General features: G+C 39.8%; 1 protein-coding gene across 1 annotated transcript; it reads right to left on the bottom strand.

The window, feature by feature from the left end:
- On the bottom strand, positions 1-23,940 carry kcnj3a (potassium inwardly rectifying channel subfamily J member 3a). Its single transcript, XM_010732234.3, has 3 exons — positions 22,337-23,940; positions 21,241-21,457; positions 1-2,385 (listed from the first exon to the last, which is right to left on the bottom strand). Exons 1-3 carry the CDS (start codon positions 23,012-23,014, stop codon positions 1,790-1,792), a joined length of 1,491 nt encoding a protein of 496 aa, XP_010730536.1. The 5' UTR covers positions 23,015-23,940; the 3' UTR covers positions 1-1,789.
- Between the last annotated feature and the right edge of the window lie 3,292 nt (positions 23,941-27,232).

Genomic DNA, 27,232 nt, shown 5'->3' with positions numbered 1-27,232 from the left:
TTTATTAACATGTTTCCATGTATAATCACCTGAAAATAAGAATCGTTGTGTTTTTATTGTCTCAAAATTAGCCCTTTACTTCTACAGTGAGAGCAGGTTTCATGGAGTCTGTCATGTTGAACCACCATCATTCTACAGTAGCCCGGAACGGACAAACCAAACACTGCTCTAGAAATGGACTTCTGAGAGTTTTTCTTAGGTGATTGGAAGGAGAGGTTGAGGTTAGAGTATTCATTTGGTTGCAATCTGCAACTTTGCCGCTATGTGCCACTGAATCCTACACATTGGACCTTTAAGATAAACAGTCAATATTGTGTGCACAGTGATTTGAATATGTTTAGCTTTGGGCAATGATCATACTTATTATATATTTATCCTCACAGGCCCATGTCAATTCTTTAAACCGAGTTTTGCTGGCCTTCCATCATTTTGACTACCCCCTGTAATAAGTATATTATTAACATTTTATTTATGATTGGGTAAAGCATGCATTACATCTAGTCAAAGTAGCAAGATGTTAAACAGTTATGTTAGATCTTTATTCCTGAAGAGATTGGGTATCATACAATGTCCTTGATGTATTTAGAGAAAACCAGATTTCATGGCATGAATTCAGTAAACAGAATGAAGATGGGGCTGTGGTAGACCCTGTGGCTATATAAAGATTATAGTCATTATAATATTATTGCTTTCATCACGGAGGAGGGAGATTATGGGCCCTTAAGACAAGGGTTATGATTTCCTTACAGGCCCACCTCTAAATCTAACCAGTAACACCTAAGTTGAAATTCTAATGGAGTGTTTTGTATGACCACACAGCCCTACTGTTAAGTTGATTTTGTTATATAATGAAACAAAATGATTGCACAGTACTGAACTACTGCTCTAAGCAGTTAATTAATGAGAAAATGCCCATAAATGTTTTCTAATATCACGGGGTATTATATAATGATTGCTTTGTGCTTATCAAGTACAAGTATTGACTTTTTCAACTTAAGTGTTACTTTAATAAGCAAGTGAAAATTGTGTAGCATTGTGCCCAGTTCAGATGGGTCATATGATGCTGATAATGCTTTTTTTAAATGTAAAAAGCATCATCTAGCATCATATTCTGTCTTTGATCAACTAATAAATTCATAAAATCTCACATGGTAAAATAGTCAATATATGAAATACCAAAAATCCAGCTGTGAACAAACATGAAAATGGAAACAAGGTAATATAGTTAAGGCTAAACATCTTTGTCTATTACCTTTGTATAGCTAAGTCAATAAGAGGAGCATGCAATCAACATAACATTGCCACAATTTTACATTAAACAACAAAAGCAATCAACTCAAAACAAATGTATGTGCCTTTCGTCACCACAAATTAGAACCATGTAATGTAGGTTTTCCACGTGGTAAATCATATGGCTTTGTGCAATTTTTCACTGTCAGTAAATTCACTAATGAAATTGTTTTTGTAAAATTATATATATCAATAAATGTCATGCCGGAAATTACTGAGATTCTGTTCTACATGCGCTGTTTCTTACATGCCAGATTGTGCTAATTGTACATCATCCTAAAAAAAATATCAGAGGTCTTTCGTCATAGCATGTACACTTACATCCAGGGACAAATGTGCTCAATTCCATCACCCTACTTTATATAAGGTATTTGTGCACATATTCTACATTTCTTTTAATATAAGAATATTGTCCATTGTCCAATAAATAAGGAATAGTACAAGGACTTCAGGTAGGGAAATAAAGGGGGATGGCATAAGTTAAAATATGTTGCCTGCTTTATGTAAAGCGATCTGAATTCATCTTTCTGAGTTTGGGCGGCAGGTGTCCGTCCATCCTGCCCCCTCCTCCCCCAGCCAGTCGCTGCAGCTTGGGAGGTAAGTCCGCCACTGACTTACTCATGGGCTCTGTGTTGATCTTGGAGGCCTTTCCAGCGTGCTTATCATCAGAGACACCAGGAACAGAGCTGATTCGCTGCAGCTTCATGGGCAGGTCTCCAAAGCTGTAAGTCATCTCTGAAGTGGTGGAGCTCATCCTTAGTAGCTTCTTGGGCAGGCCATCCCGCCCTGTGATCTTCTGGAGCTTGGTGGGCAGCTTTGTGGTGCTGTCATTGTCCTCCAGGGTCTCCAGGCAGTCCAAAGAGCTGTTCTTCTCCCCGCTGTTGCACAGAGACGGAGCCATGAGGGGTGAGGAAAGGAGGAGAGCCTCCTCCTGCTCCTTCACACTATATGGAGGGGTGGGCACCTCAAATGTGGCATGGAACTGAGAGTAGTCCACCTTAAAGAAGCCTTCCTCCAAGGAGATAACCGGGAAGAAGCGGTGTCCCCACAGAACCTCGTCCTCGGTGTATGACGTCCTCGCTTGGCAGGTCATCCCTGTCAAAGAGAAAAAAAAACACACACAGATGAAACAGGATCAGATTTGTTTACATGAAGTTACACAAGATTCAGAAAATTCTGGCAAATTATGAGCCATTGTGTTGCCACAGCCCAACACACTAAAGACTAACATTTGAGGACGAAACGTTTCATGACTCTCATATTAAACAACAACAGAGCCCTGATTTAATTACATGCTTGGCACACTGCCATAAGAATCAACAACATGGTATTCACCAGGAGTCTCGCCATTGTGGTTCACAAAGCAAACAAATAAAAATGCCTTAATGAATAAGTACTTACTGTATTACAGAGCCAGCTGCCTAAATAAAAAGCTTAATTGATTTTTTTTTTTTGGTTTCCAAATGTGACATTCATGAGCAATTTCCAGCCTAACTTGAAAAATAATTAAAAGCACAGCTGAGTTATTTGCTGTGCGTGTTTATAGTGACTAATTATTTTTCTCTTTACAATTGGTAACACACATTTGTCCACACTGAGTTCACTTTTTCAAAACTGTACTCTTTACCGAACATGCCGCTCAGCACAACAATTAATCTCACATCCAAAATAAACTAATACAGCCAAAAGACTTCACAAACATCTCAGAGACAACTCATCTGTCAAAAAACATTTCTCAGCCAACAGTAACACTTTGTCACACATTACACAATGACTCTAAGAACAGGTAGGATTACAATTACTGTCACATTTGCTTTTGAAGTATATTTTATTTATTAATTTTATTTATTAAATCCTGCAATATGCTTCAGCAGGCTTCAATTGTTTTGTCATTTTTGCATAGAATAATTCCAAATGCACAGTAATGCAGTACAAAATCATATTCAGTATGCATACATGTGGACAAGAGCTACAGACATAGAAATAGTCTGTCAGTCTGGCAGTCCTGGTCAACGCTGTCTTCTGCTTTTGGACAACTTCTCATTCACATCACACCTCATGTCTCTCCTGTAATCCACCTGGGAAACAATGCTTTTGATTCTTTATCAATTCCTAGTAATCTTCTGCAGATATGTTCAGTCATCCAGCATTAAAACTAAACTAAACTAAACTAAACATAATCTTTCCACCTTTCCATGAGAAAGAGTATTCCTTTACATTGGGTTGAGGAATGGTGCATAAGATGGAAGTGCCAAAAACTGCAGTTCCCGGAACGACAACTTGAGGCTGGCTACAGAACGAGTCAAACTCCATAAGCCCTCATGTTAAAATGTCCAATTTCACAGCAGAAATGTTTACAGGCTGGTACAAAAAAACGATTTGGTCTCTATAGCTAATTTCCCTATCCATGACAACTGTACTGAGTCTAAATTTTTATATAACTCACCCTTCAATTGATATTAAGGCTTAAAGTTATACATAATTAACAGTGTGGCTGCTTTGATTGACAAGTGGGTGCCATTACAGGTGGTTTGAGAACTGTTGCTGCCTTCCTAGACATAATAGATAGCTTGCCGTTGACGTTCCAATCTGCAGAAACAGTGTCTCCAGACTAGAATATGTTGACAATAACACCCTCATAGGTAAAGACATTCTCTTTGACTAATTCTGGGCGTATAGTTTTTGTGTGTTATCTTTGGCTTTAAAGTCGATCCACCAGGATGAGTTCGTCAGAATGTGAGACCGACTCAGGCACTTCTGATAAACTTTGAGAGTGTCTCTAATTCTCCTTGGCCAAGCGTCAATAAATAATACAGCATAAGGCATCAGAGGCTCCTGAACACTTTCTTCCTTCCTGAGCTCACCATTGACCTTTGACTTCAGCGTTTTTTCCACAACACATAGCGTTTTGGTAATCGAGTTTGAGAGATTGGTCATTGAATGAATTCTGTGTCACAATGAAAAGTGATTCTCAGTTTAGTCCATATTGACTTTTGTTGTTGTTGGAACTTGGAACTTGTGTTACCAGTTAAAACACCCAACTGATTTTGAAACTACAATGCACTTAACATATTCACAAATTTAATTTGATATCAATATATTTTTTATCCTACTTACTTCTCTTTTTCTGTTTTGTTTACCCGAGGCTCCACATTAATGCATTAAAAACAAGTTAAGGCTGACTAAACACAGATAACAACCCATAATATTCAATGCATTTAATGCCGGGGGTTCTCCCCACATCACCTCTTATGCTACTTAACAGTTCAGTCCACACCTTGAGCTTGGCTACTAGTTACAAAAGATACAGGATTAAGATAATGTTCCATGAGGCAAATCCGCAGGTGTAACATCTACAGGCAAAAGCTTTGGGAGGTCTTGCTCACACAAAAATTTCTTTAAAACTTTCCGACACAATTAAGGGAATCCAATTCAATCCAAAACACAAAAAATAACAGGAAGAATCTATTACAATATTGTTCAGCTCCAACAAAGCTGAAATGAGCATGACAATCTATTTGAAGTGTTTAAGTATTTAAGTGTTTAATTCTGTTACTTGGAGATTACAAATTAAAAGAAAATATCCCATTTCACATGTTCTGCCTTTTGTGTGTACCCATAACTGTGCTCTGCAAATTCGGCACAAGATAGAAGATTATGATACACTTTGAATAAATTCTCCCTCAAAGGGGACTCTGAATTAAATCCCTGTTTAAAAACTCCCCTCACGTCATCAGGAACAAATTAATGCAATTAGCAAAATCATGAGGTTTGAATAAATGATCAAAAAACTGTTTTTTTTTCTTTCTTGTAAAGTTATTGGATGCTTATTAGTGATTACTCATCAGCATTATTCAACAGCTGCTATCATAGCTGCCTCTGCCTGTTGTACACTGCTTCCAGCATAGCTGTATCCATCTTAGCTTAGTTAACGTTCAACTGAAAAAAAAAACCTTTAATTTCTTACTGAAGTCAGCATAGAAAATCTATAATTAGGTTTACATTTGAAACAAAACACAGTATTGGTTATATCAGTGCCTTATTTTAGTGCAGAGAAAATGGCCTGAGGCACTCATGTTAAGGCTTGTTGAAATCCATTAGGAAATCAGCAACTGCAGTAGGTTATTATCACATGTTTTAATTACCAGCTTAATATTGTTCTAGCAGCGACAGTTAGGTCCAAACTAAGATGAAGCGCTCATTCACAGTGAGACACACCGCTGCTGATTGTGTGGATGTCATCACTGGAAACTAGAGGCATCTGTGATTCCACGCGATTCCCAAGGTCATAAAATAATTCACTGATAACAGCTTTGCACACACTCCCAGATGTGCAAGAGACTGAACATCAAGTGCATTTGGGGTATTCAAAGCATTACTTCTGCACTATTGCTTCAGAGCCCCGCAGCCTTTAGGCATATGGAAGTGAGCTGCAGTGAATAAAATGGGCAGAGCTAATGAAAACTTTAGGGCCAAAGCTATTGAGAGTTAAATGTGAATGGAAACCTCATTGTATCATGAGCCTTAACATTATCGTTCGATCATCAGCATAAACTGATTATGAGAAAACGGTGGTGTAAAACGCTTTTCTGTTTTCAGCTAATCGCCACCAGAAATCAGCTGTGCCTGCTTTATTGAATTGTACAGTCGATGCAGCGGTGTTAACTGGACATCCATACGGTAAACACAGGGCTAAAACATCAATAGCAACCTTGCTGGTGCATGATAAGAAAATAAAGGTTGGAACAAGTGAAATGAAATTGTGCCTGAGGCATAAGGTTGCTACAGTAATATGCAAGACTCAAATAGCTTCATCTTACATCTATTAATAATGCTCTATTGTTCCTGCAGATGGTGTACGAGTTAGCATAAGGCCTGGAAATCCATGAATCCTGCAGGCCTGGGGATGAACATGTTTCCCTTTAGAGCTGCTCAACACTGATGTGGACGCTCTAATCATCTGTAAACTTCTTCAAAAGCAAATAATGCTATTAGAGCACCAGACTTAATCACAAATATTAATATACATTTAATTTCCATACATTATTCAGGAATTAATGCCTGACCCATGCATAATTATAGACACAGTTGCATCACATATGTACAATTGTGTTGCTAAAGACCAGCTGTTCTGCAACACCCACATTCATATGGCATACGGGATTAACAGACACAGTATGGTAATGAACTGTGCGCCTCGGCTTTCACCGAGGCCACGACGCAGTTCTATTTATGATGGAAATTTACACATTATATTGTAAGAATATGTTAGACAGAGACCCTTTAGATGATGAGTGAAGTTCAGCAACTGAAAATAGCATAAATATGAAATAATAAAATCTGATTTTGACGTTATCTACAGTGATTGAATGCAATTCCTTAAAATAGAGAACCAGTCAAATAAGAATACCCATGTCGGTGTGTCTTTCATATTACTGGTAAAGGCTTATGTAACTCTAAAAAAAACACGCCTGCCTGGGACTCAGTGTTTCTATGGAAACAAAACTGTAGGAATGTGTGCATGCGACAGCCATAAACCTCATCGCTGCTGAGTTTGGTCAAAAGTACCAGTCACAACACACAATGAAAAGATCATGACAGTAAAGAAAAATCCCAAAAGGGACCAGTTCCTATTTTATTCACAGAGGTAATTGTGAAGCCTGTGCGCTTGGTGTGTGTTCACAGCACCTTTCAAAGCACGAGGAATAGAATATTCAGCGCCACTATCAGACTCATCATGGCGAAAAAATACAACAACTTGCAAGGACAACTGAGAACACAGAAGATAAACGAATTGTTGGCAGGTTTGAAAAAACGGCAGTCTGTTTTTAGTTGTAGTGAGAGATAAACGATATCTACTGTACCTTATAGGTGATGCCTCAGCATCAAAGCTCTTACTCTAAGAGTCTTTGTGAAGACACGCATGCTGAAGTCTGCAGAAATTGTTTGCCCCGATACGTGACAAACCTTTGGCAACATCAGCCTGATGAGAAACGCTGTGGCATTTTCGGTTGCAGTTGATTTAAAGCAATGTTGTGAAACTTTTCTACCATAAAATAACACTCAGTCAGGTGAATGGTGTCTCTGTCTTTCCAACGGCACAGTTGAAAAGACAGGGTATGATCGCCCGCCAGAAGTATGTAACGCTTTACAGCACTAAGTTACACGCCGCCAACTATTTCACTTATTTGAGTCAAACTGGATCATATTTTATGGAGAAAATGTTTTCTGCTTCCCCCTCTGATGTCCTCCAGCTGCTCTGCCTCAAATCACTGTGAATTACAGAGTTTCCTGCTGAGCAGTAAAGTAAACTGCTTTGAACTATAGGTGCTGTTAGATAATGTTAGCTCAGTTTGTTAGTCGACAATCCGGACTATGAGCCACAGGCATTTTGGAGCTGTTGTCAAGCCAGAACCAAAGCTGGGTAAGTGAACAATGCAACCAGGGTCAGCAGCTTCTACAGACATAACTAACAGCGAACAGACCGAAGAGGACGCTGAAGTTGAAAGTGAGCAATGATATTGTACTCACAGAAATACTAATTTCTATGCGATGTTGCTTTAAGAGGTGTTGTTATTTATAGTTTTATTATGTAACAGTTTCACTGGTCCAGCCCACTTGAGATGAAATGGGGTTGTATGTGGCGCATAAACTAAAATAAGGGTGTCATCCCTGACATGGGATGGTGACATGTGCACTGCATCTTTAACCACTCGACCACCTCCAGACTTCTAATGAAGCATGAAGAATAAGTTGTTTTTCTTGCTGATTTTCAGCCTCTTTAAATCATCGTAACAATGCTTCACTGGCCTCCAATGGCTGCGCTGGCAGTAGACACTGGAGAAGTGTTAGCCGATGAATCAACAGTTAACATGATGCATCACAATCAATGTGTTTTTGAAAAAAGCAATTGCAGTTTTATCTTCTCAAATGCAAAGATTTTTCTCTCTAAGGAAGGGAAAGTTTAACTATTTTCTGACACGCTATGAACCAAAAAAAAAAAAAATTTGCATAGATAGAAAAATTATCAGATTAACTGATGATCAAATTACAGTTTTTTTTGCAGCCCTAACTAGAATGAACACAATAAAAACAAATCAACACATATTCAGATTCATTAAAAAAAAAAACAGTATTGGAGAGAGGAGGAGGAGAAGAAGAAAGCAGGAGGGAAAAAAACCATGAGAATCGATGAGGAGACGATTTCTCATTCAGCCCATTAGAGGATAAATTTGTAACTCTGTGGATCCATTATACTTCTAATTTCAGTAAATGGTTATCTGTTCCCCTCTGTGACTCAGAGCACGCCAATACCAATACATTTCAAATGTTCAATGGAGTGGCCCTTCTAAATAAAGTGCAGCACATTAAGAGATTCTGTACCACCCCTCTGGTTGTTTTACCAATATTACTTATGTTTGTTGGTCACATAAACACTCCGTGGTGTGTTTTACAATGGCTTACAGGTTCTTACACCTGTGCAGAACAGAAAAACCTTTGTACAGATAACGATCCTGCAAATTACAAAATAACTACACTATCCCTTATGCTAGCGAGTTTTATCGATGTGTGAGGGTATTTGAACTCTCGAGTTCCAGTTATTATCTGCAGTCAGTCCTCGTGTTTCAAAATAATCAATCACACAAGAGGCAGAGACATTTTCTCAAGTTAAAGTAGATATTCCACAATGGATAAACAGTAATTTACAGGTGGCGGTGCTGCATTAAAATCACTTAAAGCTGCGGTAATAAACCATTTCATGTTAAAAATAAATACAAATTACCATGGGAAAGGGGTCACTTGTTGTGACAAACCTATAGAAAATTGCTTTCTCTGCAGAGTGTTTTAGCATCTTCCAGCTCATTTCTTTGGTTTTTATGACCTGCAGCTCTCTCATCACTTCCAACAGCAGCAAGAACAAAAACGCTCTAGTTAATCCGCCGTGCACTACCCACTTAGCACCAAACAGCAAACATAGCAATATAGGGCAACATTTAGTTGCCAATTGTTTCTTCTTAGTGAAGACCTTTAGATTTAACAGGGAGTGAGTAGTGGACTCATGCACCAGGTGACCAGAAACACGACTTTGAATGAGCGTTAATGTTACTCCATGCCTGCTGGAAGTATAATTAGCCAACTGTTTGCTCACACTGTCGCTGTCACTGCTCCATCCAACCATCAATTATTACCACCATAAGTAACAGAAACCAGTACTGGAGTAAAAACTGACTGATTTACTGATAACTCGCTGTAACATATAAGGTTGAGATTAAACTTTCTGTTGTATCATATTGGTCCTGTCAGGTTAAAAACCTAAATATTTTAAGAAACATAGCTTAAAGGTCCAGTGTGTAAGATTGAACAGACTCTATCTACAGAAAATAAGAATAAATCATTTCCTGAAGATAAGAATAATTACAATTTGTTAGAAATATTCTCCTTTAGGTCTTCTTCTACAGAGTCTGACATGTTGAACTGCCACGTCTATAGGGCCTTGTGGCCACCATATTTTCTCTTTCACGCTAGAAGGGAAAGGGTGATACGAGGGGGTTGCAAGTCACAACTGCACCGCTGGATGCCAGTAAATCCTAAACACTGGACCATTAAAGGCAGCGTAATATATGAAATTAGACAGAATATGTAAAGAAAGCACAATTTTAAAATAGAATATCAGCTAATAATATCGTGTATGGACCTCCAACTATGAATACAGTATACAGGTTGATAATTTCTAACTGGCCAATCCAACACAAGCTTGAAATCCCTCATCGCTTAAGTTCACCCAGCAGTTTACTACTCCCATACTGTATGCAATATCCATGTGACAGTCTGAGTGGCATTAGAATAATCCTGTGCTGAATCCACAAATTCAAGACAGAAAAAAAAGTGCATCTTATTAAAAGTGTATTTAAGACGGGGAAGAACATGGAAAATCAGAGAAGAAACGACACAGCATCAGTGTGTGCCAAGGTGTCTGTCTTTGAATGAAGTCTCCATCCAAATATGAGAATTGAATTTCAAAAAATGAAGTGGGTTTTGGAAAACGACTCCACAGCACCGAGATGAGATGCCTGTCTGGAGATTACAGGTGGTCTAGCCGTACTGTACAGTGTATCCAATATTTCACAGACTCGCAGCTGATTCTATTATGGACTGAAAAAGGGCAAAGAGGCAGGAAGTGTTGAAAATAATCTTTGAAATTTAGATGCCCAAAAGCCATCTCAGCTTGAGACTCTAAATAAATGCACTTTTCCTTGATAACACAGAGCCGGCTGCTTCTCTGGTCTAACAAAGTGAAGCAGCCGCAGACTCAGCAGAGTGACAGCAAAGATAAAATGGGTTCTTTGGGGCTGGAATAGAAAAGCACTGTAAACTCAGAGGCAGCCTGCCAGTGTTTCTTGATAGTAGCTGAAAAAAAAACAAAAAAAAAAACTAAGTGGTATTCACAGACTGAAGCTCATCCAGGTTGTAGGAGCTGGAGGATCATATCCGTTTGGTGTCCGGCTCAGTCAAATTCTTAGCTGTATATCTGCACTTGACACACTGAGGGCAACGTGAAGTCAAGGGGGCAGAGAGATCTATTTATTGCAGCTCTGTCGAACCATTTAGGCATTTAGGAGTCTCAATCTAGATCTTTGAGGGGTGAAAAAAATCTGTGCCATTATATGATGGCACATGACACTCAAAACTGACTTCTATGTAAAAAATGAAGGTTTATTCAAATGACTTCTCCTAACAATGCGAGTCACTGAAAAAGGAAGGTGGGCGTCGGAGAGTTCTTTGCAAACCTCCTATTTAGTGACAAAATCACAAATAACCTCCCTCTCTCTCTCTCTTTGTCTGACTCTCTCTTTCACTCAGTCACTCAAATGGCCACACACACACACACACACACACACACACACACACACACACACACACACACACACACACACACACACGCACACACACACACACACACACACACACACGTACACACACGCACACACACACATATGTATAAAACTCATTCACCAGTGCAGTGCTGTCAGCAAAGTCCCCTGACAGTCTATCACGGCTGTGGAAACAGCTCAAGTGTTATGTATGAGAAAAATGCTAGCTAAAACAAGCATGAGACTCTGGACGCTGCATAAACAGAGCACCACCACACAACACCGTCCAAAAATTCATCCTGATCTCATTGTCAGGCACTCACTGCGGCCAAGGCTATCCACAAAATGCCTTTGCTAGATTGCTGGACTGTACGGTACAACAAATTATTTGTCTGTTTTTCTGCAAAACAGGAAGCAGAATTTCCCTTTGTCTTCTTTTAGGATCTGCGTTATAACATATTGAGCTCCTGCCCTGAACGTAGCAATAGAAAAGCTGAAGTAGAAGAGAATATAAGAATGCTGAGCAGTATGTTCAATTCACAGGTCGGATTAATATGGTTTGACGATTAACAATTGACTTCTTTTCAATGAAATTATACAAAGCACATTGTACCTATAAAAGACTTCTCATTCTGATACAGACACTGCTATTGTGGCCACAAGTCCTGTCTGATCATCAGTTTCTATGGTGACCACCATCAAGTGGTAAAGTGTAGAAAAATGCACAAGCATTCGGTGACCTGTTTTTCACAGTTTGACTTTTCAAAAAAAGGGAAATAAGTCCCCTCCCTCTGTTAAATACCGTTCGAGAAGGTGGCTTCCAGTTGTTCACAGCTCTGAGGATTATTCTACTCATACAGCATCGGCTGAGCAATGAGAAGAAGGAGGAAGCCTGGTGAAGGGAAAAAGGCAGGAGAAAACGCACTGCTGTGGGGGAGGGGAGAGCCTGGATGCTGAGGCAATTGCTTGAGTGTGGAGGCTGCTGGAAAGGGAAGGAAGGGAAAGGAATAGGAGCAAGGGCTGCCAACCATCTCCACACAAGGTGGGGTGTCAGGCAGGCTAGAGGAACATATGGCTGTAGGCCATTAACACAGCCAGGAGAGCACATATTACCAAGTGGAAGCAATTCTGAATACTGCTGTAAAGGGAGGGAGTTGAGCAAAACTGAAATCGATGGATTTCCTTTTGGCCGAACAACCATTATTGGTCATATAAAAATAAAAATCACACTGGGGATGTGTCCAAACCTGCCGTCGCTGTATATACTGACAACAGAAATGATCAGAAAATCATAAAACAGACTGAATGAGTGAGAGCCGTAATCTCATATTGATCTCAGCTATTACATCTACTTAAGTCATAAAGAGGCGTTACAGCCGAAAGGCGGGAGACAAAGGGGTGTTTTAAGCCCTGAGAGATCTCAGACTAAGATGTTGCTAAGGAGAGGTAACTCGCTGCTAAGAGGGGCGTTCCTCTTGTTTTTTTCAACTTTGTCACTTGAGCCCCGAGAGCAGATTATTCCAGTAAACTCGGGCATGTCTGAGTGACAAAAACATTAGGAGTATTCCCAGAGGGGGGTCTTTGCTAGAAGACAACATGTTCATGTGGGATTGTGTTTAGGCTGCATGATTGATTCGCCTGCACTTCAGGGACTTTTGCAACTCCACCAATCAATGCTGCCAGTGACCAACACCACAAGTGCATCACAACCTCCAACATAAATGGTATATAGTAAATGGACTGTACTTATATAGCACCTTTCTAGTCTTCCGACCACTCAAAGCGCTTTACAGTACGTATCTCATTCATCCATTCAGATGCATTCACACACTGATGGCGCAGCCTTCGGAAGCTTCGACATGCAGATTGAATGGAAACAAACCGGCGATCTTCTGATTAGTGGACGATCTGCTCTACCTCTGACCCACAGCCGCCCCCATAACCTGTTAAACAAGTGCAGCCACAACATTATCTCAGTTATGGGCATTTAACACTTTGCCCTGGGTGTCCATACGGACAGGGGTTAATACTGAGGTCTACAGTTTGTGTTGTTAATTACCAAAAAAATGTCCTTGTCACAGCAACATAGCATGCATGTCTCCTGAGACAAAGGCAACTGAGACCTAGTCAGTTATTTTCAAACTCATCATGGGATGACGAGAAGACAGAAGCATTGTTGGGGAATACATTTCTGGTGCTTTCGTCACACAAGTTCATCCCAGGTCCGCCGCCACACCTCCTCTACCAGTGATTTATTGCCATCCAACAGGGACTTGACAAATCCCTAAAGACACAATTACTGTGCTCCCCCTCGGGAAGCTAGCACAGTTCATCTAAAAGGGATAATGAATCCAGGATGTCATAGCTGGTTCGCTGCAATGCCTATTATGTGGAGTTCATCCCCAGTGCAATTACTGTGTGTACAGTAGACATAAGAGGTAAATCTCACAGATGTGTTCCTAGAATACGCTTGTTTGTTTATCTAAAATTAGTGATGCTAATTTCAGTGTTATTCGATACGACGCAAAAGGTAAATCAGGCGGTGTTTGCACAGAGCAGATTGGGTAGTTGTACATCAGCAGCTGATATGTGCAGAGGGTGGACGACATATTCTGAACACCTTTATAATGTAATTAAGCTACACAGCCATGCAACACATCTTTATGACGCTTATAAAGTTCAGTTCATTTTTAGACTTTGTAAGGTGTTTACTCATCTCTGTGATGATCTGACAGGCATTCAGAGAGGCTCGTCGCAGGACAGTTGTGACAGTTTGCGTTAGATCATAGAGATCTTCATGATATTGCATCATATCTGTATTGCACCAGCAATCCTCTGAAATTATTTCAAATCTTTACTCATGCTACTTTTACTTCTATAGAAAGAAATACAATCCAGACAAGTACAAGTCCTGCATTCATGATTGAAAAGCGACAGAAACATTGAGAACTTCCCTCTCTAAAACATTTTCAAAATGTATGCATATAAAACATTAATCTTTAAACAACTACAACCATCAATCAAGTCAAATATTAATCTTCTTTGAGGAAAAACAAGCAGGAAATGGGAATCTCATCTTAAGTATTTAAAAATATCTAATACTAACTAATACACTAGATTTATTTACATTTCAACAGAGGTTAAAACCTGTTTAACAATAACATACTGTCTATGCTGTTTAAATCAAGATCAGCATGAAAGTGTATCAGTATTGTATTCAGATCCAGACTATGTGCATCATTACGCCTCTTCCTGACACTGAAAATGTTACCCATGTTTGTGATGCTGCAATATTCAAGACAGGTAGTTGAATACGGTATTCCTAATAATGTCAAATGAACCGAAAGCATGAAATATAACAAGCGAGCTGTAAGGTATCCAAGCACATGGCTTATCGCAGGTGGAGCTCAGCGGGGACTGCCACTTCTCTCACCCTGAGCAGGTTAGATTTAATTGGAAACTCCCGCTCTCACCTGATCTGCAGTTTTAACTTCCCCACTGAAGCCACTTTAACCCTCTGACCCCGCAGGGCTGTGGCAGGGAGCACGACACAGAGAAGGGAAGACACGCTCCCAGTGTAATGATTCAGAATGAATTATGGTCGGTTTATCCGGAGGACGGCACAGCCTTTCACAGCTTGCTCATATCCAGGGTTCACTCTTGCCGGTGTTTACCTGAGCTCTGAAGCTCCTGACGTTAGTTGACCCCCTGACCTCCAGCTCTCGGGCCTCTTTACTCATATGATTGAAACTATTAGGCCTCCGGTGCAAGGGAAAGCTCTCCATTTTCATTTCAATTAATGCTGCTGATGATAAAACACAGATCGGGCCATGACATTGGCTGCTCGGCTAATCAGTGGCAATAGATGTTTCCAATTAATTCTGCTGTAGACGGAGTCTGCATCAAAGCAATTATTACTCTTAATTTTATTTCTAAATATATGCTTTATATGTATGTGTGTTGCACAGTAGCATTAACTAAGTTGAAGCTATGATATTAGCATTATATAACAAAATTATTTTGCCACAACACAGGTCGGGTAATTTATTTTTTATTTACCTAAACTGAGCAGAGAGAGGCTTTTTAATGCCGTTTCATTAAGAATTATTACGTTTGATTATAAATATTGAAGTTCCATCTATGCACATTCATAATTTCTACTTCTTTTCCTAAAATTTAAGGTCCAAACACATTTCGTTTAAAAAAAATACAGTTGCACAGTTTCACGGACACAGGTAGGGTTCATTATCCAAAGCTGTTCCAGTCACATACTGCATTTATGCACACAAGACACATGAATAAACATTGCCAGTTGATCCAGTCTATATGCAACCAACTCCATGCCACCCACACTCCTTTTAAAAAACGAGCAGATAGCTGGGATATTCTATTTTTTATTCTATAGCAGTGAATCATAGGAAAGCCTTGTAGCAGTATGAAAAAGAGGGGGCTGACAGAAAACAATCCTAATCAACGCTCAACCTTCAACATTGAAGAGAAAAGAACGCATTTTTTGATCTTTTTGCCATAATGTGCCTCATGATCCAATCAAGAGATGAAATGTGACGCTGTGTTTCATGTACAACACACACACACACACACACACACACACACACAGTGGAAATTCATTAGATAGAGATTATCAGTGAGTTTAGTGAGCAGTGTACTGTATGCCTGCTGTGTCGCCACAAGAGTGAAGTAAAGTCTAACTGAAAACTCACTGACCAGCGAAACACAGCAAGCATTTAAATAAATAGCTGAGTTTATCACTAAGTAAACTTTATGCCTATAAATCATTAAAAATAAAATCCTGGCAGCTTTGGTTAAAAAAACATTTCTAAAAATGACTTATCTGCTGCATTTTATGAATTTCACAGCAACTGTAATGATCACACGCCACACATTTGCATGAAAGCCACATCACTCTGAAAAGGGGGGAAAAAAATGTTTATGCTGATGATACAGTTTATGAATCGTTGCTTTTCATAGCCGATGAGTGAATTTAAAAACACTCCGCAGAGCTTGTGAAGATCTTAACGCTGTGTTTTGCCACCATGTTAGACCCCAAACACTATACAAAATGTCAGGGACAGACTAATGTGCAGAAATAAATCATCAGCTCATTTATCTTTGTTAGTTATTACTTCTTAATCTGAAAACTGCCTCGTCTTAAATTACATAAATGCACATTCGATCCTCAGCATACAGGCGCTGCAGCATTCGGACCGGGGTGTGCTGTACAAATCCACTGAAACACTGAAAATCATGAAATGAATTTAGTTGCAACACACTGATTAGTTTCATGGTTGGAGGAACCTAAACGTCTGTTACTGGCAGCTACAGTTTATTTTGGGTTTCAAGAATCAGCTCCACTAATGAACAGATTGCCTCTGGCTTGGTATTTAAGCCTCTGTAGTGTTGATCAGCATTACTGGTGTTAATGGGACACTTATCTAAACTTCTGATGTATTTTTAGACGGCATATAGTAATTCTGAATCAGATGATGATGAGTCAAAGTCAGGTCAGCATCAGCTCTGTAGCTGTACAGTGAAAACAACCCAGCAATGCTATGATTATATTGTTATTTCACTGTTTGTTTTTCACATGGGAGGTCTAAAGAATACAATGAATAATGGCTGAATTCTATTTAGATGATTCAGGTTCAGGGTCCTGGTTTGTGCATGGTGGCTCTTTGGATTTTTTACTAACTTTCTGCTCTCACCCACTACCATAAAATAACAGATTTGAAATCATTTTTATGTTACACTGATATATAATCAGGTCAATGGTGTCGATCCCCCTCTACACGCCTGTTTTTTGATCCGGGTGCAATCACCCATAACAACTACATTAGATACACAGAACACCTTATGGCACTAACCCACACACCATCAACTATTTCACTGATTTTGGCGAAACTTACTCTTATTTTAAGGAGAATGTGTTTTCTTGTTTCCCTCAGATGTCCTCCAGCTGCCCTGCATCAACTCTCTGCGATTTACAGAGTTTCATAATGGACAGTGAAGTAAGCTTCTGTGAACTATAGCTGCTGTTAATGTGCTAGTTTGTTAGGTTCAAGCTGCCTGGACTGTTAGTGTCTGTATCAGAGGTGTGTGTTTTGAACCATCAGGAAAAGTAAAAGGAGCATTTCAGCCCCGGGCCACAGGTGAATGTTTCACAAATAAAAATGTTTTAAGATATTACACCACTGTGGTTAAGGTTTGGTTAGGTTTAGGCAAAACACACATAGTTGTTCATGAGTTGTCACATATACCATACGTATAGATAGAATGTTAAAAATATTACTTTACTCATATTAACTATGTGTAGGCGGATTATTTTGTTAAAAATTTCAGTTCAAATTTGTGCTGCATTCACTACTGCCATTGCTTACAAGGACACTTGACTGAGTCATCATTAATGTTACTGGTAACACCTGTGCTTTTACTACTATGACCAGCGTCAACATGTCTGCTGTGAAAAACACCTGACCACACAGGTGTCTTCACGCTCAATCACGCTGCCTGATTAGACCTTCAGACAGGCTGACGTTGGGTGGAGTGTTGGAGGGTGGAGCTGTCCCGCCCTAAACGGTGCTACAAAACCAACAATCAAGGCCAACTCATACATGCCCACATACGTCCCCAGAAGAGAAACATAAGTGACAACACCTGTGTGGATAAACCTAGAAGAAATAAGAGTGACATTATTGACTTACCCTAAAAATTACATTTATACTATATACTACAAATTTATTTCTAATGTAGTTTGTAGTTAAGGTGTTGAGATCAGAGAGAGAGACAAGGCTCTCTGTGCTTTATGTGATTATGTTTAGGCAACAAAAGCGGTCAATTTTTTGGAAAATATTGTGGTTTCCAGTTACAAACGCGACGGGTCCTCTTCCACGGATATGTTTCTACAGTAGCCTGGAACAGACAAACTAAAACTAAAGCACTTTTCGTATGTTTCGCAGTAGGAAGGAGAGAGTGAGGCAGCTGCATTGCATTCAGCAGCGACACTGCTATACGCCCGTAAAAATCTTTGCAATCGTGCATTTCAAGTCACTTTTGACTTTTTAATATTAAACCAAGATCAAGCGCTTTCAGTGGCTAAACATACCCGAAAAATGTGTATAATGATGTGTATAATCTATATAATATAAAGTCAAATAACTTTTTGCTGATACGTTTTGATTTTGTTGATATAAAAAGTTTGGGCAACACAATCTTTCTTAGAAAATGGATTTGCTGTTTCATATAAGTAGTATATAATTATATAATACACATAATATAATAATTCAAAGAAACAATATTGAGATAACGGAACAGAAATAACTTTTCCCGCAGACCATATTGCAACCAAACTGAAGATTTAATACGCTTGTTTAATTGTTTGTCTCTCCATAATAACAGCACTTGAATTCCTTTCACACATTGTATTTATTATTAATTGACATCAGTGCTGTACACAAACATCCAGTATCAACTGCTCTGCAGTCATTTTTTTGTTATTCACTCTGGCAGTGTTAAAGTCCTCCTTTGTTATTCAAACACCTCTCATGCCTGCAGTGCACAAATAATACAAAAGAAGCTCAGCTTGGTGTTATTTCGCTGAGATTTACATCAACACACACAGAACCCGACGTGCTTATTTGCTCTCTCGCCAATGACACTGCGGTAACTCTAAAGATACTTGTAGAAGTGATGTGGATTCTGTTGCTTGTATTGATTGTTGGACATTAGACCTGTAAGCGCTGTTAACTCGAGCAAAACTCGGCACCACAGTGCAGGCTTCTCGTTTGTTACTACAACTAGCCTGTTTTTCAGAGCAAGCAGTCAGACAGCATGTACAGTACCTAATTGCAATGTGATGTAATGGCAATTTATCCTGAGCAGCACATCTTCCTGCAGCCAGTGTTAGAAAACCAACTCGATAACACAAAGCCACGACTAGTATTACTCTACAAGAAAATATGCTGCTACCAGACATCCTACATGTCTCATTTGGATCATACTGAGGTGGTGATCAAAAATGCTTTGGGCGGCTATTCAAAAGGACGAGGAACAGCTCATGCCTTTTTATACAATGTAGAGGTTGTCAGAGGTTACAGAAAAATTGAACAATTCTGGGCTCCTACATGCTCTCTCTCCAAGATAAACTCCTATTTTTTCTTTTCTTGTTGTAACTTTAGTCGGTCCAAAATATTTTTGTGTGATCTCTGGGAACAAAAGGTTACTATGTCAAACAGGGGTACATTGTTGTGTCTGTTATTATCTAGTAAGAACGACAAATAGCCTGTAATTGTGTAGCTTTAATGTGCAGTGGTGAGTATTTTAACTTCCAGACAGTGATTTTTCCACATGTAATAAAAAAAAAAAAAAGAAAGATTTGGGGAGTTGGGCAGTTTCCTTGCTAGTAAACAACAAGTCTCATAAATATTTAATCTTATTCTTTCTCTGCTGTGTCACCTGTTCTGGCAAACACTTCATAGTACAGTATAACGCCTCCGTGTGCTTCTTCATATTTCAGTAGGGATCCTCCTTAATACCAGGTGATCTTGTCGACAAAGCAATTTCATTTCATGTTCGGCATCGCATGTTTGCCTGGTTTATTACAGAAATTGTGTTATGATTCCTATACCATAGGAATAAAAATCCTAAGTTTAGGTGCAGTGCTGCAATCCTGAATACTCAAGGAGAGGTTGCCATGGAAACAGAGTTACATTGGCCAGAAATGAAAGCGTCTGAGGATTTAGACTTTCACTGTACATAAATTTTTAACCATAGATTGTTTCTACATCAGCCTTTTTCCAACAACTTCACACAACCACAACTGCTCCTCGATGCAGAGGTTTCTGTGAAGTAAAAAAAAAAAAAGAACACGAGCAAAACGAGCCAAAGCAGTTTAATTAAAACTGAAATTTTATATGACACATGCTCACTGTGACAGCCACTGTAGGGCTATAAATGCCTGCTAAAATATGAATGATAATACACTGAATATGTTCGTACCTTTGAACCAAAGTGATCTGCAAACAGCAGTGGGCATTAGCTGCACATTACAATTACTCTAACAATAAGATTTGAGATTTTTACACCACGTGGTGGTTGTTGGTTATTAAATGAATTAAATAATGAATTGGAAACCGTAATTAAGAGATGACAAGCACTAATCAAGTGTTGTTATCTAACACAATATCTAGACATTAACATCAATGCACACGGCGTCATAAACTGAAGAATCAGACACATCTCGGCTGCAGAGGGACTTCTGCACCAAATAACTATCAAAACTATCTATTAGGAGCTGAATATCTTTGCTAATTGCTGTCTGCAGTGTCAGCCCGTGAGCCTCTCTGTCACATCTCCATATGCTGTTTTCTCCTATTCCAACCTATTCCAACTGTTCCCTCTGTTGCAATAGAGGAGCGCTCTCCCCACACTATATCAGCTGTGTCAAATAAACGCTTGAATTTAAAATGACCACAGTGGAAGATTTTACTCGGGGCATTACTCATCTTGTGGAAATGGAATTCCCTAATTTCCAAAGGGACCTTAGAAAGCAAATTATCATCCCCTCTGAGAACAGCCATGAGGTAGGTGCTGCAACGGGCACAAAGGCGGAGGAATGAAATTTGTTTCAGATGAGAAAAAGAAAATGTATATAGCCTATAACCGTGAGTTCGACTTATGCTTATGTTTAGCTTGAAACTTGCCTGTACTTCCCTACATGTTTTAATGCAGAGATTAATAAATGTTTCACTCAAGGCTTGCAACACAAAATCAATTATGTGTGATGTATAAATGGTAGCCACTGCTATTAATAGCTTCTCTGCATTTTTTTGCCACAGAAATAAAAATCAATAAAACACAATCAAGAGCTCAATAGTGAGTCCATTTGGCTGTCAGCTGTCAACACCTATGAAAGAGTTTAATATTATTCATAAGTTTTGTTGCAGAAAAAGACACTGCAAGGCCTTAAAAAAAAAAAAAAAAAAAGACATTACAACATCCTCAACTAGTGTACATTTCGCCTGCAGCCAGCAGGCTTGTTAGAAAAATGTTTGTGGTTACTCACCTGTGGTCTCTACTATTCCTTCTAGTATCACCACAATTTCAAACTGCTCTGTTTGCATGGACCTCTGGGAGAGTTCGTAGAAGGGGCTTTTGGTGTCAATCACATGGCAGATTGTGAGCGGTGAGACGAGAAAGAGCTGGTCCGCCCCAGTGCTGAAACCCACGTCCAACTCCAACTGATCCAGCGGAAGAAACTCGCCTTCGGGCGTCTGGCGAGACTAAGGAAGCGTACAGGAAGAGACAGAGACAGAGATGTTTAATGGGGGAAGGAAGGGGTAAGACATACTTTTGTACAGCTTATCATGAGCCTGTGTGTGGGACTTTCATATTTCAAATCATCTGTCAATCAGAAAAATTACTAATTTTCTTAAAAGGCATCTAAAGAGGCGAGAATATCCACTTTAGCATTTGATCTGATGCCTTATTGTTCATCTTTTTTGAAACAACGGAATCAAACCAACTGATTTCATTTCTAAAGTTGGTTTCATTCATCTGACGTGTGAGCTTAAAATCAGTTTTAATAGTCGTCTAAGACGCGTGTGGTTACAGTGCGGCTTTGGTAAAACTTACTGACTTTTAATCATTATACACCTATAAGGTATATTACTATGATAATTGGTGGATATGCATGTGCAATGTTGAGAGCACTGTTAAAAAGTTTCTTATGGACTTTTGTGAAGCCAGGAGGCAGACAGCAGAAAAAACCATAGATGATAAGGAACAGCCGCACATTTACAACAAGTTGTAGCACTCTACCACTTTGTCACACTCACAGCTGTGTACAGTTTATAAATGAACAACATGTTCTAATCACGGTTTGATGGAGGGGATACATTATTGTGCTGGAGGCCTTATATTTTCCTCTTATCAGTTGTGCAAAATATGGATTGTGTGGAATAAATAAAAGGCTGACTGTGGTATGATTTGATCAATGGTTGCTGATAGTTTTATGTAGTTATGGAGTGATGGCTGGGAGTAGGCTTAAATGTCAGTGTGTAGGCCTTTCAGTATCAGTTTCTGGATCTGGATCATGATAAACAATGAGCACAGAACTAAAATACTGAATGTCTCCCTAAACTAAAAGTAGCATCACTTACTTTCAGCAATTTGCAGCGGATCTGTGCAGAAACCATATGGCTGTTACGCAGGTTGCCGACCCTGAACATGAGAGTTAGTTTTCCATCTCGCATAGAAATCGCTGCATGTTCACTGAACATCAAAGTCTCAGCCCTTTTCTTGGGCTGAGACATCTTGATAAACATGCAGCCGATCAAAAAGGCATCGACGATCGATCCGAGGATCGACTGGAAAAGAAAGAGAATGATCCCCTCTGGGCATTTGTCTGTGATGTATCTGTAACCATATCCTATAGTGGCCTCTGTCTCTATGAAAAAGAGAAAGGCTGAGGGAAAGTTATAGACATTGGCCACACATGGAGTGTACGTGTCATTGTGGGCTTTGTTGAGGTCTCCTCTGATGTATGCGATGAACCACCACATAGAGGCCATGAAGAGCCAAGCGACTGTGTAGGTGAGGATGAAAATAAATAGATTCCAGCGCCATTTCAAATCTACGAGTGTTGTGAATAAGTCTGAGAGGTATCTGCTGGTTTCACCACCCAGGTTCCCATGCTGGACGTTACATCGCCCGTTCTTGTCCACGAACCGCTGCCTCTTCTTCTTTTTCTCTGGGGGAGGCTGGTTGAATCCAGACCCGCTAGATGAGGTGGTCACTACCTGATAATCGTCCCCAAATTTCTTTCGAAGTGCAGACATACTACGATGACAGCAGCGAAAGAAATAACAAAGGATTCAGTGTTTCCAACAAAAAAAAAAAAAAAAAAAAAAAAAAAAAAAAGTCTAGGTTGTAGTTGCTGCAGTCGTCAGTGCCCGTGCGCAATGTCTCCTGTTTGGAAATAAAGGCGATAAAAGTGCGCTGTCTTCGCCCCACTTAGTCTTGCACCGTCCTCTTTCGCCACACACCACTGTTGCTACACTCTACAGCCATGAAATATCAATAATCTGCGTGTAGTTTACAAACAACGAAGACAGAAGCCATATGAAAAAGAAAATAAAGAAACGCACAGGATAAGGTATCCAAACGCGCCAGTCGCAGTCCAGGTTTTTTTTTTTTTACAGGTTTATCAGTTGCTGCGTCGTGGATTACTCATCGCCCGTGAAGGTTGGGGCTATATCGACCTGCTCAAAAATGTACTCACAGAGTAAGTTTTCATGCGAAAGTTCCAAATCCTTTAACGGCCCATAAAGCACCAATATCTCTGCGTAATTAGTCGCTGGAAACCAGGATGAAACGTCTCTGTGCGCACTTGCGGCTGTGTTGGAGATTATTCGCTTTCCAGTCCTTCCTTTGTGATCTGTATACATAGGAGATGAATTGCCTCCAAGCATATGACTGTAAAAAATGACGAGCTGGAGGAAGAAAATCACTGTCCCACTGTCGTCATTTTTGGCTGCGCGCATCGACGCTGATTGTCAGGCTGTTTTCGGGCACCTATCCCCCCCCCCACCTCCTACCCTCAGACAAATGTCGACTGGATTCTCATGGTTTCAGCGGGTAGAGATCTACCAGATGCTCTTTTGGCTGCTTAGATCCTTCTTTCTCTTTGATTTCTCTGCGCGGCTCCTGCGCACTTCCACGTTTCCAGTGATGCACTGTTGCCTAGTGGTACTACAAAGACAGACAATTTGGAGAAGGAGGAGGAGGAGGAGGAGGAGGAGGAAGAGGAGGGAAGAGGGTTTGCCTGATTTGACAAAAATCAATCAAAAAAAAAAAAAAAAGTGAAGCTGCAGCCAAAATGTCATGATGACTTTGAAATAATCACACTGGACCCCACAGTTTAGAGTGAACAGGCCTCTGGCTCTTTGTGACAAATTAGTTAATAATAAATATAAATATAATAAATTATAGCTATAATAAAAAAAACAGCCTCTTGCACTTTTATCTCTGTGTTCCTGCTGAACAAATATATTTCCATTGTTTCACCCAATGGTCTCCACAATATATCTGCAGTTAAAGGAAAACTCCTCTCATCTGCACTGGACATTTACAAATGTACCTTATTTGCTGCTTGTTTTTCTGGGTCACCTGTGCTAAGAGCCTCTGATGACCCCACTTCCATCCCATGGGTGACTGCACCCACTTTATTCCCTGAAATGCTACAACACACCAGAGATCTTTAAAGAGTAACGGGTTCCGCAGGAAAGCCGCTGACACTCACTGCGAACCGTATTAGATCTCAGGGGGGACAAAGAGGCTGCAACCGTGATGCACTGCTCAGGATTCACTCATCATATTACCAAGATCATGGCCACAGAGGAATACACCCACACCATAGTTACCCAGGCTTACACCATGTCTCTCAGACACACATGAGGCACGATGAACAACATACTAACACCTCTCTCGCACATAGTTTACCTCATTGCACCCCCCGTCCACCTTCTCTCTTTCTGTCTCCACTCAGAAAGAGTCAACATTTTCCACGGTAAAAGAACAATTATTACTTTATCAAGAAATCACTGATGACTGCAGCTTAGAAATTCACACGGCAACCAGTTTAAGGTGGAAGCATAGGGTATCAGCAACAAAACAATATGAGGCTCCATTCAATTTTGATTATTTTCACCCCAGAACAGAGTAAATATCAGTCGATGAATAAACGAATAAGCTCTTCATGTGAACCTTCTTACTTCTGAATCAAGCTTATTAGTCACACACAGGACAGGGTTACTTACAGTACATCCTGTATAATAACATCACACACAATCTCACCAAACTATGAAAGAGATCTTTTTTTATATATATACTCTGCCGTCATGTCATGTGGAATACTGTAAATGTCCACAGCAGCTGTTTTGAACCATTTTTGGATCTACTGTCTGAGCTCACAGGGATCAATATGTTGTCGAGTCAGTCTGGTTCCAGGCGAAATCTACCTCTCCTATTATCCTGTAGCTCCCTGTGGTTTACCACATGATATTCTGTGTCCAGTCTGAGCCCAGTATGCCCTCCTGAAGCTTCTAAAAACAGCACTAAGGCCTGACATATGAACAATTGCATGGCAGCTCAGTGCAGCATTGATGTGCCTCCAAGTGTTGTGTGCGAGGCTCTTTGATTCGGTCCTCTTGAGGGGGGGAAAGACTGGAAAAGATTTCCCCATCAGTCACCAGGCTGTCATAATTGCCAGGTGAACATTAGCCACAGCTCCTGCAGGGCTGTTTTTTTAAATAATGGGTGCAGGGGGACACGGGTCATCCACCGTGCATTCTGGCCCTCATTAGGAGGAAAAGGCTAGTCACATATTTGCAGAGCAAAAATAAGGCTATTAGTTTAGACTGGCCAACAAGCAGTCAGCCGGCACCGTTAGCCGGAAACGTTTTAATTGCTGTATTTCATAGATATGCTCATTGAAACAAAAGTTTTTTTTTTCCCTCCTACAACTTGTCAAAGTGTCTGTCCAGCAAAAAGCAATTAACCTCAGGGTGCAGTGGGTTGTTTCATGACACAAACTGTCTGCTTTACTGTCATCTGGAGTTTTAAAGTAACTTTAAATCAAAGTGTTTCTTTACATATTCAAGGCTGAATATGCAACAATTAAACATAATCATGAGTTTAAACTGTCTCAGATAATTTGCTTCATCAGGATTGTGCGGCTGTGTTTTGATTACATTTGATTGACAGCGACCAAACAATGCACCAGATGTAATCGGATTCGAATGTTGCTGAATCCTGATTGGTGTATAAGTAGGTGACATCACCTTTGTCAAATCAGGGTGAAAAGCGAAAGTGAGGAAATAGCAAAAATAAACAATGTTCTGACTTTGGCTCATGTATTATCACTCAAAATTATCAAAAATGTCAGGACCTTTAAGTGATACAATGGAAAAAGCAAACAGAAATGGATTATTGCCACTTCATTGCAGTTGGAGGATGGAAGATCCCATTTCCATGTGGATTCATATCAGATACAACTAATAGCATGTGATGTCTCTAAAATGATCAGCAATAAAGTAGTGTGTAGAAACCCTTATTTGAACCATCATTCAAACATCCCCAACTCCACAAAAACACGTTTTAATTCTGCTCAACACAAAGGCTTTGTCACTGACAGCTCAATACAAGAAAGAGGTTAAGGTCCGGGCTTGTTCTTGTCACACACCAGGAGGTAGCTGATGTGTAACACTGTGCAATAAATTGGAATATATGCAGATGAGTTTTTATCTCATAATGACTGGAAGAACTGCACATTTTGCTTCTACAAAGTAAAAAGTTTTTTTTTTTTTAGTATCTTTCCCAACAAAAGACTTGTTTTATCCTCAGCCAAACGCTGTTTTCCATTACCATCATTGACCAGTGTGCTGGATATGGTTGGCATTTCTTGCCCCAGTACAGTCTGCTGTCAATGATCAGAAATACTTTGATGATCTTCTGTAACCCATTTTGTAAAAATAGCCCAGGCAAAACCTGATGGGCGGGTGGGGATGGGATTGATTTATTAATCTAATCAGACCAATGTAGGACACAAGATGCATTTGTCCTCCTCTCTGAATCAGCCAGGATAGCACTTGAGGTCATTCTCAAAGAAGATCAGCCAATCACTTCAGACAGTCTTCTCTAATTTTCCATCTTCCTTTATAATCTCTACAATCAGAGAGAGAGCAGGGAAAACCGCCTCTGCTTTGATGTTTGACTTTTATGGATTTGTTCTACCACCCCCCCAACAAATTTACGACTTCCTCACAAAAAGGAAATCTCTTTAATCTTATTTTTCTGCTACAATATTGATTTTTTAATTCCGAACAAACAATCTCATGGAAGACACGCGCTATGATTTTCTCCCTGCGTCGATTAGGTTTTAACATGATCTGAGCCATGCTCACTGGATGCTGAAGCACTAACATGCTCCCCTTCATGCTTGGCATGTAATGTGAAACCATGTGGTGGATGAGCAGCATCTTTCAACCAGTGATTCC

Source organism: Larimichthys crocea, chromosome XVIII (genome assembly GCF_000972845.2).
Source record: "Larimichthys crocea isolate SSNF chromosome XVIII, L_crocea_2.0, whole genome shotgun sequence".
NCBI lineage: Eukaryota > Metazoa > Chordata > Actinopteri > Sciaenidae > Larimichthys > Larimichthys crocea.
This window is presented reverse-complemented; position numbering and strand designations above follow the sequence as displayed.

What these genes read in the sequence shown, in the direction of transcription:
- kcnj3a (XM_010732234.3), bottom strand. Translation starts at nt 23,014, where the DNA reads ATGTCTGCACTTCGAAAGAAATTTGGGGACGATTATCAGGTAGTGACC. An exon ending in TCCGCTGCAAATTGCTGAAA is followed by an intron (nt 21,458 to 22,336) that starts GTAAGTGATGCT and finishes ACGCTTCCTTAG; the next exon opens with TCTCGCCAGACGCCCGAAGG. An exon ending in AGGAATAGTAGAGACCACAG is followed by an intron (nt 2,386 to 21,240) that starts GTGAGTAACCAC and finishes TCTCTTTGACAG; the next exon opens with GGATGACCTGCCAAGCGAGG.